General features: G+C 41.8%; 1 protein-coding gene across 2 annotated transcripts in view; it reads left to right on the plus strand.

The window, feature by feature from the left end:
* The window catches only part of tmem178bb (transmembrane protein 178Bb), a 121021-nt gene extending 94143 nt beyond the window's left edge, over positions 1-26878 (plus strand). For both annotated transcript variants that reach the window (XM_087177248.1, XM_023418731.2), the window contains exons 4-5: positions 23363-23500; positions 26618-26878. In XM_087177248.1, the coding sequence (XP_087033374.1) occupies positions 23363-23500; positions 26618-26868 (389 nt within the window). In that variant the 3' untranslated portion in view covers positions 26869-26878. The remainder of the gene's footprint in view (positions 1-23362; positions 23501-26617) is intronic.
* Positions 26879-27022: the final 144 nt, after the last annotated feature.

The following is a 27022-nucleotide window of genomic DNA, read 5'->3' on the forward strand; positions in this document are numbered from 1 at the left end:
TCTTCCACTGCCACTGTTCCTCTCCGCTCTCCTGTTAGCTCCAGCTGGACATTTATAAAGATAAAATCACAGCATATTCCAGACATCCTGCAGTGACAGGACGAGCAGAGGAAGTGGAGGCACCTCAGGCCACGAGCTTCAGAAAGCTTAATACCGAAAAGAAGAGCAAACTCTTACTGACTGTGGTGTGTCCTTATTCTTTACCGCTAGAGAGAACTAGTATGACTTCTAGACTCATGTGGTTTGAAGATTAAGGTCACTGTGGTTGTTCGAGGCAACAGAAGCTGATTCAAGGTTAGGGTTAAAATCAGAAATTAGATGAGGTGTAGACTGGGGTTAGAATCAAGAGGACTTTTAAGATTGGTCAGATAGCTTGACTACACTACATTTCTATGAAGTACTCTTACTTTGAAGCAGAGCTTTTAGTCAAAGGAATGAATTTTGAAAATGTGACAGACCATACACTGTGTTCATCACAGGAGAAAAACCAATCACAGCCTTCTCCTCCACTGTCAGTCATGTTTGAACCTGTCAGTGTCCTAACGATGGCAACGTTAGATAAAGATGAGGCTGAAGATTCTTCACCAGAGACCTGATCTGATCTGAAGTCTGTGTTTGAAGGTTTAGAAATAAAGAAAGATTCATTTAATTTGGAATGTTAGCTGTGTTTACCACGACCAGATTTCATCACTGTCCACAAAACAGGGAATACAAAACGGCAATAGCTCCTTTTATTGATTCAATTTTGTTTCTATGGCAACATCTGTAACACATTCTCCAACCTTTTACCTTTACTACATACCTTGTTTAAATGTTTTGAAGGTAATGTAATGTAATTTGGAATGTGAATACAGTATGTACATTTATTACTGTATTTAAGTACAAACCAAAGTTACAACTTTATATTTATACCATATTCACCAGGAAATATTGGATTTCTTCACTGTGTTTGGCAGCTTTAGGTATTGTTTGCTTCACTTTTTACTTTTTTACTTTATGATGCACTGATAAAATGTAATGCATTCCTATAGGTTACACTAACATATTACTATATCAGTGTATCAGTGTATGAATTCTGAGTAGCCTGCTTTTACTTTGATACTTTAAGTATTTTTATATTGCAGTAGATATACTGCAACTTTCAGGATCTTAATGCTTCCTTCAGCTCTGATCAACACACTCCTCCTGTGCTGTAACATTGTTATCTAATCTTATGTTGGTTTCGTCGTCTTCTTCTGGAGATGCTTCTCCTTCCAGCTCCAGTATAATCATTAGCCGACAGTTTTAACTCTTTCACTTCCTATTCGTGGTTGTGTCAGCTGTGGAGCTCACGGGTTATTGAACGTCAGTTGGCAAGTCATTTGTTTCCCGAGTTTATCCTTCAGGCAGCGCTACTCTCCAGGCTTAGTGCAGATTTAACAAGGTACACATATACAGTACCAGAACATGAAAAGCTCTGACATGACTGCCTGTAGTCAGCGTATCTGCAGCTATTTTTATAGGTGGGTACAGTAAATCCCCCCCTGCCCAGAGGTAGGTATATGCACCTCCGCATCAACACCACTACACCTCAACCACTATCACTACTCAGAAAGTATTGAACGGATTTCACACATATCCATGTTGCCCAGACGATGAATCCTAATAACTTTCCCCTAACTTTTCCTCTAGCAACACCATAAGGTTCACATTTGTGGTTTTGAGTTAAATATCTCAACAACAATATGATGGGTTGCCATGTGATGTGGTAGTCATGTTCATGAACCAGTTTACCACCAGGGCAGAACAAGAACCACCGTCACCAGCTGCAGTCCAAGACGGTGGAGTTACAGTCTGTCCACAGGACCAGAGACCTGCTGCAGGCAGCTGGTCAGCACCACCTGAACTTTCAAATGAAACTACTTCCATATAGTACCTCATAAATAAATAACAGTGTGTTCAAAGTGTTCAAATCAATAATCCACATGAACTAAGCAATAAGTGTGATTGGTTGTGACCAAATTTGTAAACAGAAGACCATTGTGGGTGAAGAATAGCGGCGAGCAAACTTCCTATGCAAGAAGCACCGTTGTGGCGAAAAGGTACAAATCAAAACTTCTGGTCAGGATTTTCACAATAAAATCAGGGCAGAAACAGGATGTAGATCATGACTCAAACTGTGGATTGAGATTCTACACAAAAAAAATTGTCACGTGATCTTTTTTGCCGGATCGTCCACCCCTGCATTGCATCAACTTATACGTCACATGAACACTATATTCCTGCAGTTAAAACCTTCACCACTTTCAGAAGAATTTCTTTTGGTTTGGGGGGGGCCACCAAAAAGTTCATATGCATGTTTTGATTCCCCAGGCCGCACTCAGCATGGCAACGACGATCCCATTTGAACCGACGAGGTGTGGTCTCACATGGACTCTCCCGTTGTCCAATAACAGAACAGCTTATAATAGCCAGCGCTGAGGTGAATCTGTACGGAGAGTCACCCACAGGAAGGAAGACCTCCTAGAGGGAAGTAAATGACAACCCCTCAGTGCTCCCCTCCTTTCTGCCTTACACAGAGTGGTTTCAGACAAACATATCCTTTTTCTTCATGGCTGTGTGTGAAATCGTATAATCCGCGTCATGCTGCGTGTCCAGGGTGACCGTTTGTCCACCGCTGAATTGTAATCAAATGATAAAAGCTGCTGGTGTCTGTCTCTCTGTAAACGTCCTGTCTGGTTCCTGCTTTTTCTGGTGGTATGGTTTGATGTTCTGTAGGTAGCACTGCAGCTAACTCAGTGGGTTTACTGGAGCTTACTGTAGCTAACTTAAATAAATGAATGCAAACGTCACAGATCCCACATTCACTAGGAAAGCAACGTCCAGGCATCATAATTGTAAAGCTCATGTCGAGCTCAGATGATCAGGCCAGGCATTGTCAGCAAAATGTTCAGGGCGCAAAGGCTTGATGCCTACAAATAAATAACTAGATTTTCTGATCAGAAAAGAATAAGAAAATAACACGAATGACACAAAAAATCATAAATGATTCACTTAAAGGAACCAAAAAATCATGTTTTAAGATGCAGGTCGTTATCATGTATTATGCATAATGCATCATGTTACCATGTATCCATTTACCAGAATCTATAAATATGTAAATATGTGTCATTTCAGAGAAACCTTCAGTAGATGAATGTAAGAACAGTTTTCAAGTGTCAAACCCACAGAAATCATTCTGCACAGTAAAGTTATATCATATTATAAAGTTAAGTTATATTTCCATGGGCATGTCCTTGTTGACGAGAACTGGAGCTTGTCAAGTTGTCCTTGGCTCAGTTTTCTACTGTTCTGAGATCAGTTATGATATTGCAGCATTATACGAATGCGCAGACATGTGTGGAAACTGAACTTGCACATTAAGCGTTAAGAGGGAGCGACAGCAAGGAGCGAGCGAGAGAGAGAGAATGGTGATGCCGGCGACCGGAATAGAGAGCATGGACTGCTTCAGGGACTCTTTTAAAGCAACCGTGGACACGAAGGCCATGGTGGCCGTAGGACGCACAGTATTTTTCAGGGCATCACGACCACAGGGAGGCGCAACGACGGCCATGAAATTCCCACCCTGCTTGGGGATCATGGCGATCCCATCCCTGACCTCTCCTCCAGACCATTAAGCTAAGATTTCCTCTTGACTGACAGTTTGATCGCATGACAAAGTATATTCCGTGGCCTTCAGAGGATAAACCCTGATTTCTTTTGTGGTTTTGCTTGAGCGCCACTTGCAGATTTTGTTTCAGCCTTTGATGTTCATGTTCCATTTAGACCTCTTTTACATCAACTTTAATGATTAAGGTTTTTTCGTCGCGGTTATCTCCTGACATGTCACCACCGTGCTCAACTTGACTCAAATTTCTGAGACGGGGAAATCATCTTTGACTTATTTTCACCTTTTGCAAAAACATACATCGTTATTTTTGAAGTAAGGAAAGGAATGTGTGAGTTAACCTGAGCCATCATGACATTTTCCTCTTTCAGTTCGCATCTGCTTAAGCGCTCAGCTCTGCACATCCCTTCTAAATGAGCGACACTCTCATTTACATGCTCTGAGCATCTAGAACCAGAGATATTAATGTCTGAGAGCTTTTAGTATCTCTCTCCTCAAATTCTGCCTTTCACTGTTTCCACCACCTCTCCCTCCCTCCTGCCTCCTGTTCTGCCTTTGAATCATTCAAACAGCTTTCAGGGTCCAGGCTGGAGTGTCGCTTCCTTAACAACTTGGCATCAGTGCTGGAAAGATTAACAAAATCTCTTCCCTCTCAAAAAAAAGGAAAAAAAAAAAAAATGCTGATTCAGACAAGTCCTGTTTTATCAGCAGTGCCAGTGGAGTGGCCCGTCAGAGGGGATGCACGACAGCGCCAATGCTTTAATGATGCTGTGCAGTGATTGGCTGTCAGTGTCTCTGCTCCATCTGCAGAGTGCAGAAAGACAACCATTTGCATATTAGCAATGGGATATGTCGTACAGTTGGCAGGGGAGGGAAATGGCTTACTGATGCACCAGATTGGACAATTTCCTCCTCCTTCCTCTTTCTCTTTACCAGCTGTTTTCCATCTCTGTTTTATGATCATCACATGCTTTGTGATATGATTTCATTTAGCAGAGGCTGCTGATTTTCATCTGTTTATCCGTTGATTGTAGTTCCTGACCTTGATTAATAGAGATCATTACCCCGCTCATTATGTTTGGCGCCCGGTAAAGCTGGTATAAGTTGGCTCGCTCAGAAGTTCTACATGACGCTGATGAAGATACCGGCCTGATTCCAAGCATATTCATCATATTTAGTGGAGAGGGTGATGATGGTGGGCGGTCTGTTGTTCATACACTTTGGTTCAGAGTAACACCCACTGATCACACTGCCATGGAATTAACTGCAGAGGATACATTCTTTCCTTTAAAGTTTTGCATATGTTTCAAGCACCCTTGTGAAATTTCAGTCAAATAAAGTATGAATCACTGGACATGAAAGGTACATCATTCTGAAACGCCATGGTATTCTATTGCTGCTTCACTCCTGAGGTGGCGTTTGTGTTTTTTTCTCTCTTGGGATCACAGGTACCTTGTGGTGTTTTTATCATCCAGTGTGACAGCTGAAGGTACAGACAATATGGAGGTTACATTTAAGGACTGGTCAATGCCAGGTCAGACAACTCAAAGGAAGTCCAGTAACAGGAAGCATTGGTCACAAACCAAGTCGAGTCCAAGATATGACCCATTGGAATATCTCCGAGCAGTGCTCGTATGGGGGCAGGCAATACCGCTGTGGTTACAATGCTAAACACGTGGTAAAGCATATGGAACATTCACAGTTTGGTTTGGTTTAGGCATAAATTGGTTAGTTTTAGGAAAAGGTCTGGGTTTGGGTTAAAACAAGAACTTCCTAAAGGTTAGAGGAGCTTCATTGTCAGGGTTAATAATCACACAGTAAAGGGTGTGAGAGGTCCTGGGTTGTTATGCCCGGCTCATTTAGGAGCATAACCAAGAAGAGAGGTTCACACAGCGACTATTTAAAGAAACCAAATTTATTGAGGATAACCCAAGTTAAGCGAAGCAAATTAACCATATGTGAAGTCAGTAGTGTAGTGGAGATGTTGGATGCTAGGAAAATTAAGCCAACTTAAACTACATGTCCAGAAACTGAGGCCTTAACCAAACACAATATACAACCAAACAAAATCATGTTGGGCTGAGAGAGGGCTGAGAGAGAGAGAGAGACGCCAGCTTGAATTTCCCAGATTAAATATGCTCCACGCAGGTGAAATCCATCAGGTAATCAGGAAGTACCTAAATAAAACACAGGAAACAGGAACAGGCCAAAACAAAACAAGGTCACACGGCCCAGGGTCGTCACTATGGCACTATGTCATCCCCCTCCCCTCTCTCTGTCTCCCTGACCTTCCTGCCTCTCTCTCACTGTGGTTATCAGAAAAAAGGTAAAAAGATATCTTGAAAAATAAACACACAGTTAAGTTAAACAAACAACAATGACTCTTGGTTTCAAATGAGAAATGAACAGTCGTGTCCCGCTGTGTTATAAAGTCCTTGTGGATCCGTCCATCCACCCCAACCTCCTCCTGATGTTATTGTTCTTTATACTACACCTGACTGATCACCTGACTTCCTTTCTTGCTCATGTCATAATTACTACAACAATAAGACGTAGCTATAGGTCTTAATAAGTTGCTTGTGGAGACAGGAGGACAGTCTCCAAAAACACATGGGCAGCAGGGAAGTCAGGGACTGGGAGCAAGCAGACAGACAGGAACTTGGGACAGGAACAAGCAGGAATGGCTGAACTTTTGACTCTAAAAGGAATAGGTGTGGTTCAATAAGGTGGTGGACAGTTATGGTGAAAAGAGAGCTTTAGAGAAAGGAATAAAGTCTGCAGCTAGAGAGGGAGATGAAAGAGGAGTCTGGGAAGGGAGAGGCAGGTGTTCTCCGGCTGCTATACTTCGTCCGAACAGCTTGTTGGTTCGATAGCTTCAGTAACCCCCACACCTTTCCAACGTTGGAGTGGGAGGAATCTGCATCCAACCATTGCCGCAACTTTCCAAAACCAATGATACGACATTCACACCCACTTCAAGCTGTGTTTGATCGACTGCACAGAGGTGAGAAACGAGCTGAGAATTCCTCTTTCTCTCTGCTACTATCTGTGGCACTTTTCACATGGACAACCAAGTGCAACAATATGAGTGTCTTCCTGGAGAGACTGTCTGAAAGTGTGTCCCAGTATTTAAATGAAATGGCTATGACCGGGCTTTTCACTCCACCTCAGACAGCATGTTTTACAGATTAATCCTGACAGATTATAAACCAGCCCTCGAGGCTGCGGTACGCTTCAAATTAACTGCTTTGTGTAAAATGTTGGCATGATGCTGCCTCAGGCAAAAGTGGTTATAACTATTCTGACTATTCGCAAGAGCCCGACGTCATAGAAAAGGATGAGACGATTGTTCAAATATACTCTCTGGATTTGAATGACCCCATTCCCATAGCACCAAGTTGGAAGTTTTTTTCGCTCTATTGTTGAGCATAAACAAAACTAGGTCTAAACCCAGTATGTCCAATGTCTGGACCTATGGTCAAATCCTAATTTTATAACTGCCCCGTCGTCCGACAAAATCACCAAACACATAAATGAAAGACAGAGACTGAGCTGTGATTTCAGCTGGATTTACTGCAACATGATCACTCAGAGAGAAAGTTAGAAGAGACAGAATATCTGTCTTCTTTTAAGTTATTTTTTCAACTTTTGCCTTTATTTCAGTCATAGTTAGAGACAGAGAAATAGAGAGAGAGAGGATGACATGCAGCAAGGGCCACAGGCCAGACTCGAACCCGGGCCATGGCAGCAAGGATTAACCCAAATGTCACGTGCTCCACCAGGTGAACCACCAGGGCCTGAGACAGACTATCTTTCTTATTTAGTCTGTCACACAGAGAACAGCTTGTATCTGGCTCCACAAAAGTTTAGTCTTTATTTTCTTCGTCTTCAGAATGTAACAGACTTTTATTAGAGGCAGGGGCCAGTTGAACATAACACCTTAAGTTTTCTACTTTAGTGTAACACTTAAGGTTTCATTTCTCCTTAGCTGCGGGAGTTACTTAAGGGTGTTGCACACGATCTCTTAAAGGGATAGTTTGGGTTTTTTGACATGAGGTTGTGTGAGGTACTCATGAATAGTCGGTACACTACCCACAGTAGATTGTGTTCAGCGTGCTCCCAGTTAGGAAAGCCAACCGGGAGCACCAGCAGAGTGGCAGAGCGATGTGTTGCTGTGCACGGGGCCATCAGAAAAAAACATGTTTTAGGGACAGCAAAGTTTTAAAAACAGCCACAGAAACAATCCAATAACCGTTTAAATGTAGCTTTAAATGTAGCTTCATGGAGAACAAGACTTTCCTTTGGCACTACATTTTTCAACCACTGAACTACCGTATTCCTATGCACAAGTGCACCTATGGAGTGCATTGTATTATGCCACAGCTGCATGTCAGCTGAGTGAATCAGAAAGTGGTGTAATACAGCGCACTTGTGCATAGGAATACAGTAGTTCAGTGGTTGATATGAAGAATTGGTCATAGTAGTTAGTACGAAGCCTCGTTACCGACGACTTCTCTATCTCCTGCTCACTCTGCTCAGTCTGTCTTATTCTTAGTTATTCCTCTGCCTCTTTTAGTAATAATGTTACATGTAATGAAAGAAGTTTATTTTTTGTAATGGAGGAGAGGCTCAGTGTATTGGAAGTGCTCCTCTTCTTTCCTGCTGTTCCTGAGCAGCTGGGAAACCAGAGCAGCTCAGTAGACTGCGGCTCTGCACTCCACCAGTGGTGGAAATGCCATTAGTCAGCCAGTCAGTCAGCGACATTCATGATTATAGGGCTGGCCCTGCTGTTGCGGTCCAGCCAAAAATTTGTTCCTTCTTGTTTAACTCCTGGATGTGACATTGCAGCCTCTGGGCCAATACATGGACTTTTATCATGGATATGCTGATGAGACTTGATTGTATTATGGTGCTGATTTCATTTTTTACGTGTCATATCAAAAGTATATCAAAGTTCTGTTTCTTGTTGTCATGGAGACTCTGATGGACAGCTGATAAGAATGCCATTGTAGTAACACTCCCATATGCCAGCTATCCTGTCACCATCTGTGCTCAGTACATGCCTACCCAAGAGAGGTGATTGACAGCTGCTGGGCCCTCCAGGGCCAACTGGAGGCCCAGGGTGTCATCTTGTCTCCCATCGTTCCAGCATCCAGCCTGATCTCCAGGAGACGGCTGTCAGTTATAATTCCCCGTCCGTCCTCTGTCTACCCCTCCCTCTGTATTTGCTTGGCTGACTCCCTCGGGCCCCTGACTCAACCTGCAGGGGTACTCACACCGCCGCTGCCTGACACACTATGAAATTGCGCATATGGCCCCCACTCCGGATGAAGGCTTCACCACGGTGCCAAAAAAGCCACAGGGCATTGTGAGGGCTTCCTCAGCAAATAGCACATATGTTTAAAGACATTAACTCTGCTCTCACTGCTGCCAACTCATCCCCATCACACCCACAATCTCCCCCTTCCTGTTATCTTGCATAATTTGATTTTCCCACTCCATTGTTTTCTCCCCAGTGGCAGTTGACATGGGGTAATGAAATTAAGCTCGATATCTTGAGCTGTGGCTGCAGGCAGCCTCTGTGACAAGGCCACATGCTTACAGCAGCAAAACCTCAGCAAAACCTCCTCTACCAACACCTGCCATCAGAATGAATCACCCTGAGCCCAAAAAACGTGGGCACCAATGGGAACACTGACATTGCTGTATGTTGCACTGTGGCCAATCAGAACTGAAGCCTTGTACTTGAGGTTAGACCTGCAAGGTTTATTTATTCTGATTTTCACTCACCAAGTTACTTGCTGAGATCTTGGGGCATGGTGATAACGTTGACCTACGACACATACCTTTAAGTAATGGCTTCCAAATTAAGTGGTTGGGTTTAGGTAGTGGAAAGATCAGACGATCTGTAGGTTTGTTTCCAGTCTGTCCAGTTTCTTTACCCGTGCCATGATCCCACATCTTTGAGCACATAACTGATAGATATATTGTACTAAACTACAAAAATAATAACCTGAATGAAACTTGTGAGCAGTAGTTCAAAATATTCTTCCAGGGTTTTCACTTGCATCTCACAATCATGATCAGTGAATGGAAGTTATTGGCTTTGTTGTCAAGGAGTTGGCTCAGTTTCATACTTGGGTCACGTGATGCCAACTGAGCCAATAATTCCATTTGCTGAGGAAGACTGTGAGATGAAGATGAAAGCTGTAAAAAAAAAAAAAAAAAAGAGGTAATGAGTCCTAAGGCTAATTATCGTTTAAAATAATGTGGGCTTGTTCTGTCATGTGGGAACATTTTCACTGTAGAGTGGATCTGAATAAAGTGGATATTACTCTTGCAACTTGTGAGAACGTACAGAAGCTCTCACTAGTGCGTTAAAGGTATAGTATCTAACTTTTCCTCATTAATATGCTTTGAAACAACTTGACCTATGTTATATATTTTTTGTGAGATGTGTACTAACATTATCTCAAGCGTTTCCAGCATTTTTCCTTTGCTCTTGTATTAGCGTTGTGATTGTCTGCCAGAAGCAAGACTTTTTATCCACTTTTTAAATTCATTTTAATCGTCAGACATCTGGATCTTAGAGAAACGAGATGAACAAACATTAGCAGCAGCTCGGCTACCAGCCCCTCTGAGACGCCCTGCATCCAAACAGTGTTGGCGAAACATTGGTTTTTAACATGAAACTGCTTTATTCCGTGTTTCTATTGCATTTAATCACTGGGTGTGTTTGTTTTGGAGAGGAGGAGACTTCTGTGGATAATTCAGCTGCTGCTAAAAATCTCCTGAACAACTGGTACTGAAGGAATCAGCAATAGTCACGAAGACAACAACTCCCATGATCCCGCGCTACTTCATGTTGTCACCAAACTCAGCAAAAGGCAGAAAATTACATATTGTGCATTTAAAGCCCAATGTTGTTGTTAATTGGCATGTTCCTTCTTTCTTGTGGTGACTTGGCAACATGTAGACAATATGACAACATCCACACATATCCATCCACATATCCACATACTGGCCCAGGTCCACTACAACAGTTCACTGTCATCTAAAAATACACTCCAGAGTTATAACAGCGTATATTCTAACAGTGGAGTATCCGAGGCAGCAAACTGCTGATTAACAGGCAACCTTTGAGCTGTTACTGCAAGACATTTTCATTTCCATCTATCAGACTGAGGAAATAACATTTCCACACAGGCACCAAAAGCCATTTCCCTTTTATGAAATAACGTTTCATTGGGCCATTGGTCCTGGAGCGAAGAATGTAATTAAAAGGGAATTGCAGCACAGAGCTGAACAATGGAACCTATTAAGCAGCAGAGAAAAGCAGATAGACAGCAGCCTGTCATATGCAGATACAGTAAACAAATGAGCAGCATTTTTTTTTTTTATCCACAGTTATTCACAGTGCAGCATTAACAATCAAGAGGATTGAATGTGAAGACAGTGGTTGTTCTGATCATCTGTGCTTCTTATTCTCCAGTCATTCTTTTTTTCCATTTGTGCAGTTTATTTGGACGTTTATTGTTCTACTGAACATGTCATTATTTTAGTCGTTTACTTTTTCTCTCAGAAGCAGCGAATGGCAACAACTCCCACAACTTTAATGCAACAACGATAGGAGCCTCATCTGGTCTTTTATTATCACTAACCAAGACAGTTTGTGTGGCAAAGCGAATGGAAGTCAGGAGGCAGCAGTACAGTTTTTATAGAAGACATGGTACCACTTTACATTCAGAAAACCATTATAAAGGATTTATAAATGGTTTATAACTAGTTATTAGATTGTTAAAATTATGTAAATCATTTATAAGCTGTTACAACACATTAGAGAAAAGGGGCAACAGTGACCTATAGCTTGCCAAATAGTGAGCCCACATTTGTCTGTGCTGTTCAGCCTCATATCTCATTAGTTACTGAGCTTTCTTTGTTTTCTCCATCATGGGCGTTTGTACCTGCTGCTTTATCACGTTTGTTCAGTTACTATCAATGAACCACCGTCAGCATCTTAATGTTCAGAAAGTTTCATCTGGCAGATCAAATTCTGGCAGATCACATGATGATATCACATGACCAGATTCATCCTCTGAGGCCTCGGCAGTGTTGTTGATCTCTACATGCTCTCAGCAGCCGTCCTCATTATAATCACAGCTGTTGATCAGATTGTTATCACAGTGGAGATTAACATGGAGATGCTTTCTGCTGGTCGCTCTCTTCTTTAGGACTTTAGCATTCCAGCTAGAACACAGGTGGTGACCTTCCTTTACCTGGTGAACTGCTCACCCATTCTCTCTCCCCCTGTTCACATCTCTCTGATTCTCCCTCCATCGTCTTCAGGTTTCTTTACCATTTATTTATCATTTACAAACATTTATAACTGGTAAAAGTGTAAGACACATCACCATTTATTAGAGTTACTATAAGGCTCCTTTTACTAGTTACTAGTTAGCAAATAGTGAGCCTGCATCAATGTATGAAAACTGTGCTATAACTTGTTTATGATAGTTTATTTATGATTTATAAAGTGTTAACAAGCTAATTGATAACCTAATTATGAACTATATATAAATCTTTTATAAATGTCTTCTTATTGTAAAGTGGTTTCAAAAACGCTAAATAAAATATATAAATAAATAAGCACACCTATATACAGGCGGGTGACAAAGGGAAAACTGACATAATGTATACTTCATATAAAGTGGATCAAGCTGTTATAGAATTAATGATAGACAATAAAGTTAAGAGGGAAAGGAAGGGAAAACTACAAAACCAAACAAATTCCCATCAGCCGCAGCTTTGCTTTGTGTTAAGTGATAATTTGCACATGTTAGCATGCTAACACACTAAACTAAGATGGTAAACTTTGTATTTGCTAAACCTCTGCATATTAGCACTGTTATTTACTATCACGCTAATATTAGCATTTGCCACTGTGCCTAAGTATAGCCTGAAAGAGTTGCTAGAATGCTTGTTGACTCTTCACCAGGTTTAATTTTGATGCTAATCACTCATAGCACCTGCCTAATGGAAGCAGTGACGTTTGAAGTGACGGCTACAGCGCCCGTATACATTACAACGTGTTGCCGTAGCAGTGGAAATCAAAGATCGCTAAGCAACATTCAACTCTAACAACGGCTACTTCACTTCTTCTGGAAAGAATATGTCTCTTAAAATGACCTGACATTAGACAATTTAATATTAAATGAGGAGTTTGTATAAAGTTTGTTACTTCAGCACCACGGACAGCGTCATGGTTTCATCAACACACAGCACAGTGAGGTTGTGGGCTGCAGAGGGAGGATGGAGGTTAACAACAGTTTGAACTGACATGTCTATGAATAAACTGGAAAAATCTGTCAAATTATCATGCATCTTTAACAAATATACTCATACTCAATAAAACTACTAATGGAATAAATGAATATAAATGAAATGACTGAGTCAAATACTCTTTTACGTATCACATGGCAAACTAGTCTTTTTCCTGTAGACAGTTGGGCTGCAACAGTAGGAAGTGTTGGATCTACTTTATTGCATCATGCTGTAGCCGTCCTTTCAACTGTTGCTGACTACTTTGAAAGGAAGGCACATGTATACTGTATGTTTAAATGTGGACATTCCCACGAACGTGTGGAGGAGCAATTACATTTTGAAGCTTTGGGTTTTCACTCCGCTTTTCACTGAGGCTCATTTTTCTCTCAGATAGCCAGCTAGCTTTGCAATTGTCTGTTTGTAAATTCTGACTGCGTCTCTAATTGAATACATACCGGGACACCAAATGCTCCACTGGCTTCTCCCACAGCTTAATGCAGTCAGAGAGAAAGTGGTGAAAAACATCCATGACAATTTCCCAGAGCCCAAGGTGATTTCTTTAAATTATTTGTTTTGTTCAACCAAGTCCTAGAAATTCAAATTGCAACAACAAAAAAAACCCAACAAATCTTAACATAAGATAATTTTCACAAAATGTGTTGTGTATGTTTTCTGTTTGTTTATATTTTAATCATTTGGGCCTGTGTTCACAATTGAATGCTGTTTATTGTTTTAAACAAAATTTGACTGAAACCAAACTAGAAGAAACTCAATATTCTTAGATTTTCAAACTTACTGTCAGGTTTCAGGAAGAACTGAATCCAAAATGGAGACAAACCAAAGTGAGAGAAAGGTGTTTTATTTAATGCCAAAAAAAGGAAACTTACAAAAAGAAGGCAAATCCAAAATAAACCAGCCAGGAACAAAAATGCAAACAAAAAAAGATGGAGAACGATGAACACCATTTGTCTCACTGAAGCAAATAATACTTTTTAATAAAATGAATACTAATACTGAAAATGAGCTAATCCTGTTACCAGGAAAACTGATACTGACTGCTCTGCTTCTCCTTAAAGAATACTAGCCTAACACACAGATGGATGTGCACAGTATAACTGAGTGTATATCCATCAATCAAACGTTTCAAACTTCCGGGGGAGTTGAACTGTAATCAAACGCAGGGGCATGGATGACGATTTGACAGCTCCAAGCTCCAGCCAATGCACAGGCCCTGAGTGCCCTGTCTGAATTCCGACTGCTGTGATCCATCGTATCTAGAATCCACAGACCAAGACAGTCAGGCTGACAACAGGAGACATGCATCAAACCGTGCCTCAGGGTTTAAACAGATCTCTCAGTGAGGTATCTGCATTAAAACGTGACGATGCTCAGTCACCCATAAACAAGGAGCTAACCTGTTTGAAGATGCGGCGGGCCAGCTGTTGCGCTGGAGTCGGTTGCCGTAGCTTTATAGTCGGTGATGCGGTTGCCGCGCTGGTGCAGCATTGGATGGACACTCGAGGATCCTAGACTTGTCACTGCTGTTTAGTGACGTAGATGTTAAAGTCTCTGTGGATGTTGGTCTCACATTGTCTGTGTTAGTAATTTCACCCTAGAAGGACGAATGATGATTTCTACAGAAACCAGAAAATACTGTCAACAGCCATAAAAATCAGTCGTTGCCACGTCATTAGGAATAAAATCTCATATGAATCAGGCGATGAATGATAGAACAAACCCCTCTTGCTGTAATGTACAGTATATGTATATAAGGTTTTTGCCTGTGGTGTCTTGTCTCACTGTTAATACATAATGAATATTATTGGATTACCATTTATTTCGTGAGCTATTTGGGATTTTTGGGGTAATGATGAAAAAGCCATTCTGGGCAGAATGACAGGGCAATGGTGTTGCATTGTCTCCTCCTTTCAGGGAACTACTTAGCTTTTGTTATGCAGATCATATTTCATTAGCAGATATTTGTACAGCGTTGTTAGAATTTCACCTCTCCTTAACCCTCACTGAGGGATTTATGCAGAAGAGATTATTCCTACGAAACGTTTGTAGGTGTGAAACCAACACTTTGATTCGTGGTCGCTTTAAATTAGCGATAATTGTTGCATAGGAAGGAAGGTCTGCTTAGATTGCTCTCTGAAGTGGAAGTTATTATTCTCAGGTTCTGCTGTCACCTTGTGTAGCACTCATCATTACTCCTTTCATCCTTCCTTGATAGCTACTAACCCAACAAATGTAGAGTATTGTGCCACATTCACTGCTACATGAAAATGAATCATTACTGTTTTTTAATTTAGAATTGTGCCTCATTGATTCAATACACCATGGAGTGACGAATGAAAGAACGAATGAGTTTCTACAGTGTCACTGTTTGGCAATAATAATAATGATAATGATAATAATGATAACTAATGTGCTAATAGCATAAGGCGCGAGATCAGCAGGTGTGAATCCTTTGTCAGGTGTAGTGGGGGAGTTTTTTCCAGCCCTCTGCAGAGGTTTCAACCGTTGAGCAGCACAATGGCAAGAGAACAGGAGTGTATTAGACACATCAGAGGACGAACCTTAAAAGGAATTCAGCACATTTATCACCTGCCAGCAGAACTCACTCGCTCAGTTAGCAGAGAAAATTAAAAAAAAAAAAAAAGAAAAGGGTGCTAAGTCAAAAGCGCTAAGCAAGTAGGTGATGCCGATTATGAGCTAAAGCAAATGACAGAATTACCTTCTTAATCTCTAAAACACTCGGACTGTGCTTTCATAGAGGGGATTAGAAAACTTGCTGTGAACCGGCAACAGCTCCACACAGCTGCTTCGATCATAAATGTCTTCATCTAGCATATTAATTTGATTCATACACAAATAATATGAAAAGGTATTCTTAAATGAAATATTTTCTAATGACATGGCAAGCTTTGTAACGGTATCAAATTCACTTTTATAGAAATGATCATCTCAATCAATTTGTCCAATATTGTGATTGTATATGTAGAATAACTGGCTGTCACTGAGCGTATGGATCCGCAGACTTTGTGTCGGCACAGAATTTGGCCAGAAAAGTGCGTTGAGTTAAAATCCTCTGCTGGCTTCCCTCCCAGTCACTGACTGACGGCCCAGTCAGTCTCTTCCCTCTCCGTGAGTTACTGCGTGTCAGAGAAGAGCTGACATCAGTCCTTAGAAAACCTTTGGCCCCAAAAAAATCCCTCCTCTTCGTTTCTTGCAGTCGCTCACTCCGGTATCTTCAGTCCACACCATGCGCTTTTTGGATTGTTAGTCACATTGTCTTGCTCTTCAGGCTGTGAGCTTCAGCATATTCTCTAGTCTCAGCCTTAAACTGCAGATTTCTTTAGTTTCTTCAGATTAAAAGTCTGGAGCAACATATACATACATCACAATTAGATTAGAGATTATTGAGCTTCTCGTAAACAAAGTGTGAGCGATGAAGATTTATACAGTGATCCTTCTTTTAAAGCTGCAACAACGTGTGGGCATCACAACAAGCTGTAAAAAACAGCACTGACATTATTGCGGTTCATCGAGCGACACTTTCCCATCGCACACGGTCATTTGATCAATTGTTAATATAATTAGAGCTACTGTAGCGACATTACACAGGTACTAATGTCAAATGTATTAAAATACATGGCCATTTAGGACCATTTATGCTACATTATGAGATGCCTCCAGATGAAGCCAGTCAACCTTTAAACCATTTATGTGTCAACAAGATGTTTGACCTGATATCAGACGGGACCAAGTCTGGGACACTTGTTTTATGGAGTTGACCATTTATAGCAAATGGTTTTTTACAATTAGGCAGCGATCTTTGAGGGAACTCTCAAAGACAAAGAGACATAATCCTGCCTTTTAACTACACATACATGAACTGTAACGCTGTGATAAAATCAACAAGAGCAACAGCTCAGCACATAAGGAGGATGCTGTGGCGGCGGAGAGGCTGTAGCAGACACCATGTTCCTTATTGGCTCTTTTAGTTTACATGACTAAAAGCATCGCTTGTAGGAGTTACACACATTGTTAAAATAAACCTTAATTTCAATAAAAATAAAAAAAATAAGTCATGTCACGCTGGAAGAGGGAAAAAGACAAACTGAGAAAATGTCTTCTCTAATGAAAAAGAAAAGACAAAGTCTGTACGTGAAGGAGCGACGCTGTTGTGTTTCAGGAGATCTGTGACAGCGTTGACGATGATCAATAAAGCGTAGAATCGCAGCCGACAATAGTGACATGAGCGGCCTCTGTCTGAGGAGACGCCGTGGAAGGAGCGTGATGTGTTGAACACAGGCAGCCTGCCGTGAGCATGAGGAGGACACAGATCTGTCTTCGTGCCCGAGAAAAGCATTAGGGAGGAAATTACGAGTGTGAATGTTGAACAGACGTGTTTACTGTAATCAAAGGTTTGTCTCAATCCAAATTTTAGATGTGATTTACATGATTATTCAATTCAAAAATCTAGATATTTAACAGCATCAGAATATTTTCATAACAGATTTCAGTCCCTTTCAATAAATTTGATCATAAGTACAGGTTATACTTAGTTGGGTTATACAGCTTTACTCTTTACTCTCTACTTTTTTTATGTACAATTTACTTGTTTTTTGCTAATTTATATTTCGACTCTGAGAATCACATTAACTGTTAATTCGTTAGTTGTTATTATTTACAGATTAAGATTTACCGTAAAACATATATAACGTAACACCAGTCTATAAAACTGAAGGATTTTTATATAGTAGTTTCATTAGCTTCACTTTGATAAGCTACAACATTTGAAGACTGTTTATACGTTACAACGTCATCAGTGAAAATACAAGTATTATAAAAAGGCGACTATGAATGATGAGCACTTTCACTTTTGATTCTAAGACAACTTATTCCATGTTTCCTGTACGTTTACTTAAAGAGTCACTTTACACTAATTTTGCCTGTTTGAGTAAATTCTACATACAGTCACATGATCAACTGGTTCTGTTTTTGCAGCGGCACCTCTTTGCCTTTGTCCAGTGTAAATAAAGTAGTTTTATCCTGTGGAAAATCAGCTGTTATATTTCATTCATTCTAACCACCACAGATGGTAGAAATCAAGGTAGTACATATTGGAAATCATTGGAGGTCATACAGATTTCAGAGAGCTGTATTTACATATATATATATGTTATATACTGAAGGCCAGACTATTAAATGTAATGTGTGTTGTGGTATTAACTAAAGAAATGTCTGAAACATACGTATTATTATTATTATTATTATCACACTACATGTAATCTGCATTTCTAATGTGTACATCTCTATAATGTCTGGATCTATGTGTCTGAATATAATACAAATGAATTTCAAAGACTGAAGCGTTTTTCATGCTGATGTCTGCACACGACTTCATGATGACAGAGCTCATGTGGAACTCCGAGTTAGGACGCCTGTCAGTCCCACACTGTAACCATAGCGACTCCTGACCTATACAGTAAGGCATGAGCACGAACTGTTCGTCCCGTTCAGCATCCAAAGTCTGTCTGCTCATTCTGTGTCTTTCACATATATCATGTAGTTCTGGGTTTCAGTGTTCCTACATACATTACATACACTTTGCCATATCAAACAAAGTTCCAGACTCACATGTATGATCCATATACTGGCTACTGGAATGATGAATCTTAATGAATCTTAATATTTTCGATGACCTCCTTGACCTTCCCTCTTACACTTCTCTCAGTCCAAAATATCACTTTAGTACATAAGATATCTCATAATCTAACTGGCGGGTAGATATGAAATGCGTTCATGCTCCCCAGGGGTTGAAAGTTTTCAGGGGTCCAGGATAAGATAAATCTGTATTTGCTTTCATATGTTTGATAAGAGGCTAAAGGCTAAAGGCTAGCTGGCAGTGATGTAGGTCAGGGTGAGTGGTTGCTCTACATTTCCCCCTCACTCCTCACCCTGACAGTGTTTCTGTCAGGTCAGATCAGCCCATAGTACGTCCTCTGTCAAGAACCAGACCCTGCAGCTCTCCGTGGGACTCCACCAGTTTAAGCACTACAGAGGACAACCATGTAGTAAAACCCCCCCTTGTGGTGTCCCCCCCCCCGGGTAACAATGCCCTATGATTTCATAGTATTGCATGGACACACGTGCTGTCCTGCCTGCAGCCAATGGACAGATGAGAGAGCAAAGAGACAGAGGAGACAGTTGGTGGTCATCAGTGTTGGGCAGTAGTTACCAGTTTAACTACATTTCTCAGTAGCGTAGCGGAAACGCCGTCGCCGTTCTTCAGTAGCGAAGCTCGTTTATTGGCCAAAGCGGTGCAGCAGCGCCCACACCAGCATTTCACCATATGTGGACATGCTGTATGCACGAACACACAGGAGCACCTTCATACGATGGTGACATCACGAAGGAATGCTGGGCCTAATGCCTTTGATAGAGGAGTACGGAAACAGCAGCATGACCGTACTGGATGGAAAGATGGCAGAAGGAACCTGACACACACACACACACACACACTTGGTTCAATAAACTATAGTAAGCTTGTTACCACCTATTAAGTATTCCTAGAGATGCAGGAGAGCTGATGTGAGAGAGCTCTGACACACGCTGACGTGTTGAAAATGGCAGTGTTAACATCACCTGCATCACCTGCTGATGTGTAGCAGGTGATGCTTTTAATGTCCCTCCTCTTTATTTGATGTGTTAAAATGCTAACATTTGCAATTAACACAATTAGCACCTAATACAAAGTCCACCTGGGGCTGATGGAAAAGTCATTCGTTTTGCCAACCCTTACCGTCACTGGATAACCTTATGGAAAATGTTGGAATGAACATTAATGACATTTATCGACAAGCAAGAGGCTGGAGGAGGCTGAACACTCCAGGTCTTCACTGACTGCAGAGCGTTTTCCACAAAAGAATAAATAGGATTTTGTTTGACTTTATGTTTATCCGTCCAATTCGTTGTTCACACTCTCCGTGTTAAAAAGGGAGATCTCACACATAGTTCTTTCTATACTGATGTAAACCGACACAAATGAACTGTGGATATGGGGAATTTAGTAGATTAATGTTAAAAAAAAAAGTTTCTTACTCCACTTCCTGTTATGGCATTTTTTGATTGGTTAGACAAGCTCTAACTCGTGTTTCGGACCAATAATATTTGATGTTGGATGCTGGGTGTTAACGGCTCATTAGCGACGACGATGCAGGAACATGTGCAGCATGTACAACACGAGAGGTGGCTTGTCTTGCGTTGTTCTTCATTTATGCTCTCAGGCCAAATGTTTTGACCTTTTCTCGCTCCACCACATGGTGCCCTCCACCCGAGCCCTGTGCCAGCCCCCAGCCTCCCTCCTCCTCATCCTCCTCCTCCTCCTCCTCCTCCTGGCAGAGCAGCTCACCCATGACATTCTAATCTACTTGTGGAAGTGGAGTCAGGGTTTTGCTTGGAGCTCTTCATCTTCCTCCCCCACTTCTCATATTTCAGCTGCTCTCTGCAGCTAATCATTGTCACTGTCATTAGCCTCCTGCAGAGCACACTGCTGTCCACGTGGCAGAGCCTGGCCTTATCCACTCTCTGCTTCCTCTTTGTGTTAGCACTCACAATGTTGCCTCTGCACAATGGACCGCATTTACAAAACCGCACCGGGTATAAAAGATGGTAAAGACACATTTAAGTAGAGTGTGACTTCACCTGTCTTCCGTCACTGAGCGGGTCAGACAGTTGAGTTTTTAAAACAGTGGCTGGTTTCCTGAGGCAGCCGAGGAGCTCAAGTCCTCTTTGTAGAACATATGCTTTCAATTTTAATTTTCCTAAGGAATTTAAACTTAAAGGTTCAGCTCAATAAATCACACACAAGCTTGTATTCCAGATTTCATTCAACACGATTCTGCATGTTTCTGTTGTTTAATGTAAACCTGTTAAATGATAATATCAGGCTCATTGTGGCAATCATCAGTGGAACTGAATGTATTTGCGTTCAGACCCCTTCAATTTATGGAGTTTAATGGATAAAAGTGCCATTTTTCCATCAGTCTACACTCAGTAATCCATAAAGACACCTTTTTACAAATTCAGAAAGAATCAAAAACTGAAATCGCTCATTTACAAAAGTATTTACATCCTTTGCTGTGACGCTGTTTCCTGTTTAGCAAACTGATTGCACATAGTTTAGGAAGGCACACATACATAAGTTCCAATAATTTATGCTGCTATCCAGCCAAACACCCAGATAGCAAAATAAATCTGACCCAGCTTGATTGTAAGATGCTAATTCTACATCTTTCTCAGTTCTGGCAAGCTTACAGGAAATCTTCCAGCTGTCAGTCAGTACCAGGACGACAGATGTTAAAGTATCCGGGCCAGACTCGGTATGTATGTTGCCTGGGCAAAGTTTCATTTTGCTCTCTAGGCAGAGTAACCAAGAAAGAAGGGCCGTGGTCAGGAAGGTGACCGAGAACCCAACAGCCACTCTCACAGTCTCAGAAGTCGACTGTAGAGAGAGCAGCTCTCCATCAATCAGGCCTTTATGGTAGAGAGGCTTGATGGAAGCCACTTTTAGTCAAGTCAAGTCAAAAGGCAAATGACTATGAATGAATTACTGGATGTCTGAACACCAGGCAGTGCCTCATCACCTGGCTAATACCACCTCTACAGTGAAGCATGGTGGTGGCAACATCACGCTACAGGAATTCTGCAAGGAAGAATAAGATAAACCGACCAAAACCAGGTCAACTGACAGTACTGAATAAAGGGTCTGAATACTTTTGTAAATGAGAGATTTCAGTTTTTGATTTTGAATAAATTAACAAAAAAAGTCACTTAGTCATTATGAGTTGCTGAGAGGAGACTGATGGGCCAATCCATTCAAAAGGAAATCTACAACAATACAGTGGAAAAAGTGGAGTGGTCTGAAGCCACTGTAATATAAAGGAGCTTATATTGAAATCGTTACACTCCATATGAATGTAGGTGAATATCCTTGTGCAGAGTCAACAAACGGTCAAAATGCTATTTAAATGAAAAAATCTGTCTTGAATATAAAAAGAGTCCTTTAGCCTCTGTTTACAGGATTAAATACAATAATAATAATTACTGTCTTAATACAAAGCTGTAAATCAAATCCATGTTTCAGACTCTGACTGAGAGACAGTCGGAACAGTTAACAGGAATGGTTTATTGTCAAAGTAAGCAGGGAAGGCGTGAGATGTGCGTCTCTGGTCTCGCAGCTATGTAGTGTGATGTGATAGAAAGGCTGAATCTGAATATCACACAGACATGAAAAAAAATTTGCCTTTATTTGATAGCACAGTGCGAGGTAGACAGGAAAGCCCGGGAGAGAGAGAGGGGATGACATGCAGCAGATGGCCATAGGTGGGATTCATACCCATGGCTGCTGCGGTTAGGACTAAGTCCATGTGGTACACGCTCCACCAGGTGCTGCATGTGGAGACAGAGAAATTTTAGTGACTTTTTCTGTCAAAACACTGCAGTAACCTGCAAACTCTGTGTAGAGAGACAGAGCTGCAGCAGTTCAGCCACGGCAGCCGCCACGTTCACGCGGCGAAGGCGGTGTGTGCGTGGTTGCAGCGTTCTTACCACAAAGGTGAACTCATGATGATGATGAGGGTGAAGAGCCGCGGCGTATTTACCGCAGCAGTTTGTTAAAGGTGACGAGTAGATCTGACACAGGTGCGTCAGAGAATTGGCGGGAACAGAAACAGGAAGCCACACCCAGCACGTCCAAACACACACACACACACACACACAGAAACACTGGCTACAAACAGGAAGGGGAACATGATGGAAACATGAGGGAGGGGAAGGAGACCAGAAGCCTGAAAGCTGCAGTAAATCAAACTATACTGTGTTTATTACGTAGAGTTTGTGGCAACTTACTTACTACTAAACAGAATCCAACGCGAGGTTCAGGTCTGGATCATCTCAGTTCTGCACAGTGATTCTCACATTAACCAGGAACACAGAAGCAACCGAGGCCCAGGAGTTAACTGCTACCAATGGGACTGTGTATTAAAGACGATGACGCTCATTGTCATCACAGCTGCTGCAGGTTGAAGTTGTGTTTAAAAGCTCATAGTCAACACTGAGTCACATGGGCCTGAAAACAGCTGCTGCAGATTCAGACTGTCAGATGTGTGGCACATCTGGCCACATCCAAGTCAGATGTTTTTCCAAAAAAAAAGAAAAAGAAAAAGATATAGAGTGATAAGAAGAGAAATTCACACAGTGATACCTATTGTGTTTAAAAAAATCTCCTCTGACTTCCCATCTTTCAGATACAAAGAACACGTGTGTGTCATGTTTTCTCTTCACCTCTTCTAATAATGTGGAACCTCTCTCCTGTCGCCTCCTCAGACTTGCGGCGGATGACGGCAGGCTTCATGGGCATGGCGGTGGCCATCATCCTTTTCGGCTGGATCATCGGCGTGCTCGGCTGCTGCTGGGACCGAGGCCTCATGCAGTATGTGGCTGGTCTCCTCTTCCTCATGGGAGGTGAGTCACATGCTCACACACACACATACACACACTAACCAGTGATTTACGGTTTACAGTACCTCTAAGCCACAGGCTACATACTCATTCTAAGCAGGTTTTAAGTATGTAGTGGAAAAGTTGAAGCCACTCAAAACAGTCGGAATGCAGCAAAGAAAAATGAGTTTTGAGTTTGCTGGGGTACAATATTCTCCAACAATGCATTGCAGAATGGACATGGCTGAGATGCAAAAAAATATACAGGTTAATTAAAGGAAACATTAACATAAAGTGTCTGAGGAAGGTGTTATGTCACCGCGAGCCGTCAGAATTCAGGTTTTTCCTTTAATTTGTCCCATGTCTGTTTGAATATAGCGGTGACATCTTGAAAACAAACAAAAAGCATTAAAACGTGGGAAAAACCGTTAGTTATTTGCAATGTTCAAGCAGTCGCAGTGTGTCCAGTGGTGCGCATTTTGTAATCAGGCGGCAAAATGAAGCCGACACTGAAGAACCTAAAACTGCAGTTCCTCTAACGACCACTAGAGTCTGGCTCCAACAGTGAGTCGATCCCCATAGACTCCCATGTTAAAATGTCCAACTTTACAGCAGAAATAAACATGTTTACAGCCTGGTACAAAAACTGTTTGATTCATTCATTCATTAATTCATTTTATTAAGACTTAAAGTTATGGAGAATTGAGGGCGTGGCCTCTTTGAGTGACAGGTGGGCGAAAGTATGCATGCACTGAAGACTCCCTCCGCGCACGCCCCTCCTCTTTGCCCCTTTCTTTACTGCCAAGATGTCAACAGTGGAGCAGCTCACTCTGAGCTTCAAAACTGCTCTTCAGAAACCTGTGGGTGACGTCACAGAGGCTACGTCCATCTTTATTTACAGACAATGATGCAATATTTCCTTTTAATATAACAGTGATTCATGTTGATTTCATGGATACTGCCTGCAAAAATCAATGTATTCTAATAATTTGTATACACAGTACTGCATACTGTATACATTGCTTATGTAGTATTGAATTGTGATATTGTCACCCATAAATAGAGAAGTTTCAGCATGCAAGCCCCCCTAACACCACAAACTGTTACTGTTACATCTAAACAAACAAGATGCAGTGTGTTAATTACTGAGCGTTCGAGGTGATGGTGGTGTATTTTTGATTTTGGGCCAGAGCGGCGCTTGCTGTTTCTCTCTGTTTCAAGTCTTTGTGCTAAATTGGGTTAACCATGTCCTGACTGCAGCTCTGTTCTCAACACACACACACACACATGAGATTGAGCATCAGCATTCCATTTGAAAATCTCACTCTCACAAAAAAAAAACGTCAGTACGCGTGTTTTTGACAAAATGGTGAGCTATTCTTTTAACTGTCTACAAATATCGAAACCTGACAGCTGAAACATTCCATTCGTAATTCATCTGAAATAGCATTTCATACGGGAAAAACCACTGTGGATAAAAACACTGTAAACAGCAGTGTTTCTATAAATGTGTGTATTCGTGTTGTCATCTGTGCTGATGCTGGTGAATTAGAGTGAGTATGAATGTGCATATCCAGCCTCTGCATCCCCCAAGCGCACACACACACACACACACACACACACACACACACACAAAACCCTGTGTGTCCCACTTTCTGGCAGTGGACAATCAGTAGTAACTTCACACACACACACACACACACGCACACACACACACACACACTGTGTTGTGTGCTGCACTGCTCTTGCTTGGCAGGAGGCGACTGCACACTCAATTATGATCAGTCTTGGATTAGTGCTGTGCCCTACAGTTGTATAATGAACAGGCAATTAAAAAGTCAATTATGTTGCTTGGTAATAAAGGCACAAGAAACAGGCTGGGTCAGTCTGCAGTGGCCAAATCACAGCGAAGCAGCCCACAGGGTCGCAGAGCTCCGAGAACGAGGCCAAATTTAGAGTCTGCATCACCAACTGCACAATCCAAAGTAAAAAGAGTCGTTCAGATGAGAGAGTTTGGACGGAATATTTACAGGAATACAGCACATTCTGTAAGGCATGTCAGAGGGCTGGTGGTACATCCTCCCCTCATCCCCTGGGGTTTGTCCCTTAGTAAGTGCTTCGGTAGTGAATCTAGAAAAAAAACCATTCAATTCAAGGAACGATTCAGCAGAATGAAAATGGACCACAATGCAATGCAGACACGGTCGGGTGATGAAGTGGGCGGTGTTATATCAGGCGGCCACAGCACCGGAAGCTAAAGTCTTTTCCATTTTATGCAGAGACACTATCAGCTGATGGACTTTAAGAGTTTAGAGTTGAATCATCGGTCAGAGAAGCATGTATGTTTTGTATGAAACATGATGACATCATGATTAGTACTTTTATCAACATAATGAGGAGACATTTATAATGTATATGCAAAGTGTCACCTTGTGAGACGTGAGAAAGTAAGCAGGGTTTCAACATCTCTCTCAAGGGCTCTTTGTTTTACTCTACACCAGTGTCTGGTAGTGCTGGTGAGATCATTCTTTTTAGGTCAGTTACCACCGACCTTTATGGTTGTACCAAGTCCTAACAGGCCACTACGTAACCTGAATGCCTTGGGTTACAGGCCTTACCTGAAACTCAGGTGAGCTCAGCTAGCCTTTCCGTCATTGATCTTTTCCCTCTCTTTTTCTGGCATCCGCTCTTCAGTCAGCTCATATTACATAAGACCAGCTTTCTTCAAGCTTGGAAACCAGTCAAAAAATAAGTGTCACCGTGTGACCTTTAAGATTGGGGGAAAGATGGCGGTCTTGGTTAAATATGGAAAAAGGTCAGTGCTGACTTAAAAACAAGAGACGGGACGTGTGGACTTGTATTTAACAAAAAGCTCCATCTCCCCTTAGACATAATAAGTATTTGAGTAATTTAAACCTTACAATTGATGCTTGAGACATCCAAGCGTCCACCCTGACTAATTCTCTGCAGTACAGGAATGCCATACTTCCTGGATGAGATAAAACATAACCAGTGAGCATAATCCAAGCAACAAAGCGACTATGGTATAGACATATTTTATAGGAGGCAGAGTTGCTCTTTCACTGTGACGATGATGATTTCTGTCTTCCTCTCCGTCACCGTCTCGTTCTGTCGTTGCAGGAACCTTCTGCATCATCTCCCTCTGTACCTGCGTCGCCGGCATCAACTTCGAGCTCTCCCGCTACCCGCGGTACCTGTACGGCCTGCCTGACGACATCGGCCATGGCTACGGCTGGTCCATGTTCTGCGCCTGGGGAGGCCTCGGCCTCACCCTCATCGCCGGCTTCTTCTGCACCCTGGCACCCTCCGTGCAGCCGATACCCCGATCTACCTGCCCCAAGTCCCGACAGGAGAACGGCACCGTCTGCTAAAGCCGCGCAGCCGCGAGGAAAAAACCGACCGAAAGCCGCAGAAGAAAGAAAGAAAAACAGAAAAAACTGTTCCATGTGTTCATCCATCCACTCATCTCCAGTCTCTCCTGGTTCCAGATTTTTCTTTTTCTTTTTTTTTTTTTTTTTTTTTTTT

This window comes from Seriola lalandi, unplaced genomic scaffold (assembly GCF_002814215.2).
Source record: "Seriola lalandi dorsalis isolate HSWRI2012SDOR001 ecotype SW California unplaced genomic scaffold, Sedor1 jcf7180002054584, whole genome shotgun sequence".
NCBI lineage: Eukaryota > Metazoa > Chordata > Actinopteri > Carangiformes > Carangidae > Seriola > Seriola lalandi.